This window comes from Heterodontus francisci, chromosome 13 (assembly GCF_036365525.1).
Source record: "Heterodontus francisci isolate sHetFra1 chromosome 13, sHetFra1.hap1, whole genome shotgun sequence".
NCBI classification, from domain to species: Eukaryota; Metazoa; Chordata; class Chondrichthyes; order Heterodontiformes; family Heterodontidae; genus Heterodontus; species Heterodontus francisci.
Window position 1 is genome coordinate 75,450,848 of NC_090383.1, and position 10,316 is coordinate 75,461,163.

General features: G+C 43.1%; 1 protein-coding gene across 2 annotated transcripts in view; it reads left to right on the forward strand.

Annotated features, from left to right (window-relative positions):
- ppp2r5a (protein phosphatase 2, regulatory subunit B', alpha isoform) overlaps nucleotides 1–9,386 on the forward strand; it is a 183,110-nt gene extending 173,724 nt beyond the window's left edge. For both annotated transcript variants that reach the window (XM_068044126.1, XM_068044125.1), the window contains 3 exons: nucleotides 295–354; nucleotides 9,112–9,220; nucleotides 9,318–9,386. In XM_068044126.1, coding sequence (XP_067900227.1) covers nucleotides 295–354; nucleotides 9,112–9,220; nucleotides 9,318–9,371 — 223 coding nt within the window. In that variant the 3' untranslated portion in view covers nucleotides 9,372–9,386. The remainder of the gene's footprint in view (nucleotides 1–294; nucleotides 355–9,111; nucleotides 9,221–9,317) is intronic.
- The last annotated feature ends 930 nt before the right edge of the window (nucleotides 9,387–10,316 follow it).

Consider the following 10,316-nt stretch of genomic DNA (forward strand, 5'->3'; position numbering starts at 1 on the left):
ATTTCAAAATGCATTATTGTTGACATACTGCATGAATTACGTACATGCATAAATTAGATAGTCAAAACTTATACTAAACATTACTTATTTTGGGATAGTCAAAACGTACATTAAATATTAATTATTTTGGGAGAAGAATGAGAGCATTTGTAACTTCAACTTACACAAAGGTTTATATAAACTATTTGCCGAAAATGCTAATTAAAATCAGTTTCTATTATGTATTCATTTATAGATTCTTTGGAACCTGTTTGTGTAGTGCAGAGTAATGTTTTCCAACAATCATTTCTTCAGGTTTATATATGAAACTGATCACTTTAATGGAGTTGCAGAACTTCTAGAGATACTGGGAAGGTAAGTTGTAACTTCAATTTAATAACAAATTGATAATTTAGGACTGTCTGCTTACAGGTTACTGGTAATCCATGTAAAGCTGTCGCTGATCTCTGCTTTAGCTCCAATTATTGACTCTCTGTTGTTCCAAAAGCATCACTTGCCTTTGTAACTCTTAAATGATTTCTGAACCTTGAGAGTATAGAACCACACTATCACACTAGAGGGCATCAGTCTAGTGACATCCCAAATGATTTCAGTATAGCAATATGGAGTGGGAACCTGGCTTGTTTTTTTTCTCCTTCTTGCACCAATCCTAGCCTAGTTGCAAAACCCTTGCTATTGCTGCAGTCAAGAGTGAGTAAATCACATAGACTATAATACCTTCTGTCAGTACATTGTTTTTGCAGTTCAGTCGCTGTTATGTAGGTGAATGAGGCAGTCACTTGTTTATTGGTGGTGTTGGTTGAGGAAAAAAGGTTGACCAGGACACCAGAGTACTCCTGTTCTTTGAATACTCCCACATGATCTTTAAAGTCCATTTGAGCTGGGAGACCACAGGCCTTGGTTTCACATCTTGCCTGAAAGAAATAGACTGAAGTGTCATTCAAACCTTGAAGTGTGGCTTGATAACCTCTGAGGCAAGTTTTACTAACTGAATCCAAGCTGATATTAGTCATGTGATCTATGGTTAAAGTGCTAGTAATGTAATATTAGCTTCACCTCTGCAACATCATCCCTTTGCTATTGCTTCACTGCTAATGCAGTCAAAATCCTTCTCCACACCTTCATCGAGACCTCAAGTCTGCTTGACTTGAGAGTTAAATGCCTCCTTGCAAATATCCCAGGCAGCAGCTCATCCAAGATTTGCTGCCTATATTCTTGCCCCATACTAAGTTCCTCTTGCCCATCATCCCAAATCTTGCTTCCTATATTGATTGCCTATCACCAGTGCATTAATTTCAAAGCTTTTAATCCCGATTTGAACTCGGCTGGCCCAGTACGGACAGGTAGTTAAAATGGCATTTTGCGAGGAGGTTCCTGATGCGTTCCCACTTGAACTCTGGAGAAAGTTTGTCTGGGAAGGCAAGCTGCCACAGGCGTGAACTGCATTATGAGCAAAAGTTGTGGCCCAATTACGTAATCACTGCAGCGCAATTTAAACTCAATAGCTATTTGCATTTATGTAGTGCCTTTTTAAAAAAAAAGTAAAAGTTCACAAAGTGCTGCACAGTGGCATAATCAGAAAAAAAAAATTGACACCAAGCCAAAGAAGGAGACGTTAGGATAGATGGCAAAAAGCTTGGTCAGCAAGATAGGTTTTATGGAGTGTCTTTTTGAGAGAGATGGAGAGGTTCATAGAGGGAATTCCCAAGCTTGGAGTCTCGACGGCTGAAGGCATGGTCACCAATGGTGGGGCGAAGGAAGATGGAAATGCACAATAAGTCAGAATTGGAACGACTCCGAGTTCTCAAAGGGTTGTAGGGCTGGAGGAGTTACAGAAATATGGAAGGGAGAGATCATGGAGCGATTTGAACACAAGGATGACACTTTTAAAACCAAGGCTTTAGTGGCTGGGAGATAATCCAGGTCATTGAGTAAAGGGATGATGGGTGAATGGGACTCTTTGCAAGTTAGGATACAGGCAACAAAGTTTTAGATGAGATCAAATTTATGTGGGGTGAAAGGCCGGCCAGGAGAGCATTGGAATGTCGAGTCTGGCGATAACAAAAGCACGGATAAGGGTTTCAGCAGCAGATGAGCTGAGGTGGAACAAAGACGGGAGATATGCAAGTTCCCCTCCAAGCCACACACGATCCTGCCTTGGAAGTATATCACTGTTTCTTCACTGTCGCCGGGTCAAAATCCTGGAACTCCGTTCCTAACAGCACTGTAGGTGTACCTACCCCAAATGGACTGCAGCGGTTCAAGAAGGCAGTTCCCAATCACCACCTCAAGGGCAATAAATGCTGGCTTAGCCAGCGATGCCCACATCCCATGAATGAATACAAAAATTTACAAGGATGGGAGTAGGTGGACTTAGTGATGGAGCTGATATGGGATTGGGTGCTCAGCTAAGGATCAAATTAAACACCGAGGTTGTATGAGACATTGCCCAGAGAGACAGATGGAATTCGTAGCTAGGGAAGAGTTTGTGACGCAGGACAAAAACAATGGCAGTGGTCTTTTCAGTGTTAAATTGGAAGACATTTCTGCTGATCCAGTACTGAATGTCAGATAAGCAGCGAGGTGGTGGTTAAATTCGCTAAAACAGTTGGCTTGTCCAGCTTGAAACCTGCCAATAAAACCTAGTGGGATTGATGCTTCACAGACCTACTGGTTTTTAAAAAGGGCACGCAGTAACGGCTTGCTACCCGACGGCATGTGTCGGGTCGGGCCCCTCTTCCGGCTCCGGCATTCGGGCTCGGGTCGGGTCAGGCCGGACACGCACGGTAAGTGCTTTGCTGGTAAGTATTAAAAATAAAAAACTTACCTGAGTGGGAAGTCTGGGACGAAACTAAGTCTGTGCAGTGAGCGAGTGACATCACTATGACGTTATCACGCATGCGCTGCAGCTTCGTGGAGCTTCCCAGTTGGAAGGTAAGTAAAGGGATGGTCGGGCTCAGGTCAGGTCGAGTGGGCTCTGGTCGGGTCGGGCTCGGGGCGAAATTAGAGGGACTCGGGCCGGGTCGGGCTCGGGTCCGCTGTGGATTGATCGAGTTCTTTTTCCCGACCTAAGCAGGCCTTTAGCGCACAGTTGCAGTACAATGGGTCATTGTATCTTCACTCTCTGCCTTGCCAGGAGAGTCTCCAGCTTCCAGATTGCTTCTCTCATACTCTCTTTTGCCTTGCATTACCTTGATCAAGGATTCTATTATTGGTAGTCTTATTTGGGTGGAGGAAGTGAAGTTGCAGGAGCCTTAACAGCTTCAGAGGTCACAGGGAACAGCGCCTTTCAGAAGACAGCAGTAGAGAGGGGGCTGCTGGTAGACGGCTATGTCCATCCTTGATCTGACTGGAGCATTGCCTCAAGAGATTGTTTTGCCAGGCAGACTGTGTCTGATATCTGGAACCTGCTGCAAGAGGACCTGCTGCCTTTTGGACTGGGGGCCATGCTCTGAGTGACTGTCAAAGTCACCATAGCCCTCATTATTTCAGTCACTGTCTCTTTCCAGTTTGCCAGAGGGGATATCATGTGTATCTCCCAGTCTGTAGCACACAACTTTATGATCTTTATGTCGTCATTGTCGACAGGAATAGTGCTGGAAGACTGGAGGATAGCAAATGTTGTCCCCTTGTTCAAGAAGGGGAGTAGAGACAGCCCTGGTAATTATAGACCTGTGAGCCTTACTTCGGTTGTGGGTAAAAGGTTGGAAAAGGTGATAAGAGACAGGATTTATAATCATCTTGAAAAGAATAAGTTCATTAGCGATAGGCAGCACGGTTTTGTGACGGGTAGGTCACAAATCTTATTGAGTTTTTCGAGAAGGTGACCAAACAGGTGGATGAGGGTAAAGCAGTGGATGTGGTGTATATGGATTTCAGTAAGGCGTTTGATAAGGTTCCCCACAGTAGGCTATTGCAGAAAATACGGAAGTATGGGGTTGAAGGTGATTTAGAGCTTTGGATCAGAAATTGGCTGGCTGAAAGAAGACAGAGGGTGGTGGTTGATGGGAAATGTTCATCCTGGAGTTTAGTTACTAGTGGTGTACCGCAAGGATCTGTTTTGGGGCCACTGCTGTTTGTCATTTTTATAAATGACCTGGAAGAGGGTGTAGAAGGGTGGGTTAGTAAATTTGCGGATGACACTAAGGTCGGTGGAGTTGTGGATAGTGCCGAAGGATGTTGTAGGGTACAGAGGGACATAGATAGGCTGCAGAGCTGGGCTGAGAGATGGCAAATGGAGTTTAATGCGGAAAAGTGCGAGGTGATTCACTTTGGAAGGAGTAACAGGAATGCAGAGTACTGGGCTAATGGGAAGATTCTTGGTAGTGTAGATGAACAGAGAGATCTTGGTGTCCAGGTGCATAAATCCCTGAAGGTTGCTACCCAGTTAATAGGGCTGTTAAGAAGGCATATGGTGTGTTAGCTTTTATTAGTAGGGGGATCGTGTTTCGGAGCCACGAGGTCATGCTGCAGCTGTACAAAACTCTGGTGAGACCGCACCTGGAGTATTGTGTGCAGTTCTGGTCACCGCATTATAGGAAGGATGTGGAAGCTATGGAAAGGGTGCAGAGGAGATTTACTAGGATGTTGCCTGGTATGGAGGGAAGGTCTTACGAGGAAAGGCTGAGGGACTTGAGGTTGTTTTTGTTGGAGAGAAGGAGGAGGAGAGGTGACTTAATAGAGACATATAAGATAATCAGAGGGTTAGATAGGGTGGATAGTGAGAGTCTTTGTCCTCGGATGGTGATGGCAAACACGAGGGGACATAGCTTTAAGTTGAGCGGTGATAGATATAGGACAGATGTCAGAGGTAGTTTCTTTACTCAGAGAGTAGTAGGGGCGTGGAACGCCCTGCCTGCAGCAGTAGTAGACTCGCCAACTTTAAGGGCATTTAAGTGGTCATTGGATAGACATATGGATGAAAATGGAATAGTGTAGGTCAGATGGTTTCACAGGTCGGCGCAACATCGAGGGCCGAAGGGCCTGTACTGCGCTGTAATGTTCTAATAATGTTCTAATAAAATCTAATAACTGCAATAAGCAGGTCACTGATATTGTCTTGTCTAGGACTAACAAATACATCACCTTCCGCATTGGCCTCAACAGTCAGCAGGAGAGAACTTAGAGTATTTTTAGCCATGGTTGGAACACATGTTGCTGTCAGGGCTGCACATCACCAGCCGGTAGTAAGAAAAATTGCCACTCCATCAGTATGTAGCTAGTGGCTGATGAGAGAAACAGGATCATGTAAGTTTCTGGAATGTACGCAGGCAACTTTCACGACACATTCATCCTGAGAGGCTCTACTATCCCCTCCCAGAAACATGGCAGGATGGACACTGGGGGAAAAAGGAATATCCCCTACAGATGGAACTGTGACCCCATCACTCCTGAATAACGCAGATAATAAAAACTATGGAACCACAAGTATCATGACTGAGTACATTATAGGGATACTGAAGATTAAGTTCAGGCCCCTTGATAGGTCACCCTATGAAGGGTCATCCACATAGTCGTTGTGTACTGCATACTTTGCATCCAGAGAGGCCTGCCTTTGGAGGAGCCAGAAAAGCAACAAACCTCGTCATACAGGGAAGACGAGGGGGAGGAGGAAGAAGCAGTGGTGGGGGGGGGCCACCCCAACAGCTTGCAGTAGGAGATACAAGTGATTGGCTCTTTCTGCGGCGATTCCAGTGACTTGCTCAGACAACTCTTATAATAATGAAATATTGAGAACGTGGATTAACAAACTGCTGTGAAATTGCACCGCAAATCAAAGTACGGAATTTTAATAAAGGTGATCGATATAAAACCAAACATAGTAATTGCTTTGAATTCAATGCTCACCTAAGTGCTTAATTCAGAAAAGAAGCTTTTATAAATCTGCTAACCCAATGAGATGCTGTTCTAGTGACCTCAGCAAAGCTAGTGGAAAGCTGCTGTTTGTTATGTTGGGACCCTTCTGATGCTGCTGACCAATGACTACTGGGTGCTCAGGTCTGGTGAATGCCCAGCAACAGACAGCTGCTTCTTGGCTGCTGCTAGGGCAGTCTGTTGGCACCATGACGTTATTAGTTGGGGTGAATAGGTGGGGTGGCGGGGGGGTGATGTTTGGTGTGGTAGGGTGGGGAAAGGAGCTAATGCACTGACATCCTCGGAGAGTGCATAACATGCTGCTCCCATCTTAGCACTGCCAAACTCATGGGGCTTAGCTCATCACTTCCAATGATCTGCAGGAGAGTAGACTGCAGATGATGGATCCTTCAAAGTCCCTGTTCAGTCCATCAGTCTGTCTAGGGTGGATCCTTATTTCAACACCGGAGCCTAGGGTCTGCATGACAGTAATTTGAGCTTCCGTCAAAGCTGCTAAGCTTTTGAATTTGGACTCTTGTTGTGAGGGCCTGGCTTTAGCATCCCTGCAGGTGGCCAGAGTAAATTGCAGAGTGGTAATGCCTTGCAAGATGCTACCACACAGGCTAGAAGTGGAGTTCTCCATCCTGTAGCCATAGCGGTGAGGGTCCTTGGCGCAGGTCTTCCAATACCTCGCACAGCTGTTTTTGTGATGCCAGCAGTTTTCTGTCCATGGCTAGGCACTATAGTCGTCTTCTGAGCAGAACTTTCAGAGGGTCACCCTCTAGCAAGGTCTCTCCTGGGATTTCCCTGCCATCAGAACCTACTGTTGTTCTCTGGTGCTCTTTGACTCATGGTGCAGACCCTCAAACCCCTTTATCTATCCCATATGGAGTTTCAGTGTCTGAGCTCGGACCTGGGATGGATGGAGTGCTTGATGGTATATCTTCAGAAATATTGCTTTCCTTCAAGGTGTCTTATGCAGATGTTCCTGCTACAGAGAAGGTCCTGGAGAAAGAGGAAAGGGATAGAAGATAATAGGTGCGCATTTTCAGGTGATAGTCTTGATAATATAACTTGAAATTGTGTAGTTTAGTGACAGAAGGGTTATAAGTAATGTGCAGACAGACTGCTCTGGTATGCCACCAGCCTTGCATTCCCTGATGGTGGTGGCTCTGTCTAGGCCACTGATCTCTAGGACGCCTTACTATACTTGCTTGAAGGCAATGACGTGTACTCCTCCATGGCTTTGACTCTCTTTTGCATTGTGAGCTGTCTTGCAAAAAGAGGGTGAGAGTTAGAGAATTGCAGTTGAAAAGGTACGTTGAATTGTGGGGTTTGTGCTGAGAGGTGGAGAAGGAGCAAAATGGAATGAAGATGGTGAAGTGATGAATGTCTTGGGAAGTGCATTAATGGCGGGAGGCGTTGTGGTTGTGCAAATGGTGGTACGTGAAGAGAGAATGATGCCAATGTGTGGCATAAAGAGTGGAAAGGAGGAGGTGTGTGTGCTTATAATGCACAAGGTGTTGCAGTGTGCACTTGTAATTTGAGAGAAGGGTATTGTTGAGCATGGTGGGGGAGGGGTTGAAGAGTGTTGCACAGTGCTTTTGAGAGATGGAAAAATTCAGAGGCGTGCTCACCATGCTTCTCATGTACAATCTCCTCCTACACTGAAGGCAGGTCCTGAGGATGATGCTGGAGGCACTGACCCTTTAGCTACTTCTGTCCATGACTATTTCATCCTGGTCTCGGAGACTTCCTTGCAATTTGTTGGAAAGTGTTGCTCCCTCCTTCCCCTCACTTCCTCAATTTAGAAGCTCCAGGGAAGCATCAGAGAATCATGGAGTGACTTTTATGCCCATTCTGGGTGCCAGAAGCATTTCCAACTATTACAGCACTTTATAAAGGGCAGATTTCTCGATTCTGCAGACAACTGCGGACACCTGGTCTCAAACTCAATGGTCCATAGGGATTTTTTCTCTGCCCCAAATTCACCCCGAGTTAAAATTGGGGCTTTTGTCTACGTTTCGACCCAAACTCCACCTTACTTTTCTGAGCTGCTCTACATTTATATCCTGCCCTGAGATCTATGTTCCTCCAACACTGTCCTTATGTGCACCCACCTCTTTTGTTGCTGCACTCGCTGTTCCACAGTTTTTTTTTTTAGCTCCTCTACCCAATTTTTTGGAACTCCCTCCTTAAATCTTTTCACCTCTCTGTCTTTAAATTTCTTCTCAAAATTCTTCCGTTCAACAAAGCCCTTACTTATTTCTCCTATGTGTCCTTATGCTGCGTTCCTCTTTTATGAAACAGCTGAAGATGTTTAATTATATTAAAAGTGTGATATACATGCATTATGGTGATTGTTGATCTCATCCTGAATGCCAGGATTTCACTGAGACATCCTGATAATGCTCTAGAATTTAATCATGCATTCTAAACTGAAGTTATATTGACAACAACTTATATTTGTTTAACACCATTAACATAATAAAATATCACTGGCAGGGGTGGGGGGGAGTCTGTATTTGAATACGCTTATTGAATTAGACTGGGCTCCCAGATGCCTCACCAAATGTACTTATTGAGTGGCTGAACCATACAGACAAAAATGCAACATGGGCGAGTGATTGAAATAAATTTCATCGTGATGGTTGATCCATTAGAAATGGGATTATCACTTTTACTTTCCTTTTTAAAAAATATATCTGCCAATTATAAAGTGGAAAAGTGCTTAAAATTAACCAGAATGCATTAGTTTCAACATCATTCTAAATTTTAATGTTCTTTAACCTTCCAGTGCAAGTAATGTTCTGTGTACCTGTAGCTTAAGTTGCAAAGCTCTATTTAACAATGTATTTTCATAGAGCAGGACTGCTAACTGAGTTGTTAGTTCTTGGAGGCTGTGTCAGCTTTTATTTTTTGAAGCTGTTGGATAGCTTTTGCTGGTTTTCGAGGTTCCCCAGTATATTTTCTGGACACAGTTGAAACCAGGTTGAGCAACTGACTTGAGCAGTTTACTCGAGCAATGAAGTTCTCTTGCACATTACAGAAGAAGACTCTATCTCGTTGATTAAGGCCAGGAACCCATTACCAACCCAAAGGGAAGTAAATTGACATAATGCATTGAGATAAAAATAAATGAAATATTATACTGTTTCACATTGTACTCAAAAATAGTAAATGTACTTATATAACAAAAAGATCATTTCAAATTTTTACAACAGTGGTGAACTACTAACTTCTATATTTCTTTTTCAGTATTATTAATGGGTTTGCACTGCCGTTGAAAGCAGAACATAAACAGTTTCTTATGAAGGTGCTCATTCCCCTTCACACTGCTAAAGGCTTAGCTCTATTTCACGCACAGGTAGGCTATTATTTTTAATGTAGGCATGGTTCAAATTCATTATTGACCTGGTACCAAAACTACTCTGCTTTTCCATTTTGGTGTACTTTCTCCTTAGTGTCATCAAACTTTCTGTAAAAATGGGATACTACAGCATAGGAGCTGGACCTAATGACTGCTAAAGCAGGTCTGGCATATATATATATATTTATATTTTTAATATTGGTCCTATTTTTAATATTGGTCCAATTTTTGCAGGAATTTTAGACATAATATCTTCAGATGCCTATATTGTATTCACTAAAGTTAGCTGTTTGAGACATTGGAAAGTCAAAACTTTTTGAATAGACTATTGAAGCTAATATTTTATAAATCTAAGTCATAGCACTCAACATTTCATATCCAAATATTTCGATATATCTGACATGGTAATTAATTTGACAACTTTATTGTCTGTATTGATGCTTGAATTTGTTTATAATTGATGAAATGTTGTTTGGATGACAAAACATGCTATAACTTGAACTCTGGAAATAATGAGCAGAAAACTAGGCTTAATCATTTGGTGAATGGGGAAGGTACTATGGGGAAGAAGATTGGCTAGCTAACAGGAGAGTAGGCATAAATTGGTCATTTTCTGGTTGGCAAAATATAACGAGTGGTGTGCCACAGGTATCTGTGCTGGGGCTTCAACTTTTCACAATTTATATAAATGACTTAGATGAAGGGACCGAAGGCATGGTTGCTAAATTTGCTGATTACACAAAGATAGGTAGGAAAGTAACTTGTGAAGAGAACATAAGGAGGCTACAAAGGGATACAGATAGGTTACATGAGTGGGCAAAGACTTGGCAAATGGAGTATAATGTGAGAAAGTGAAATTGTCCACTTTGGCAGGAAGAATAAAAACGAATATTATTTAAATGGTGAGAGATTGCAGAGCTCTGAGAAGCAGAGGGATCTGGGTGTCCTAGTGCATGAATCGTGAAAGGTTAGCATGCAGTTACAGCACATAATTAGGAAAGCTAATAGAATGTTATCGTTTATCGTCAGGGGAATTGAATACAAAAGTAGACTGGTTATGTTTCAGCTGTACAGGGCATTGGTGAGACCACAT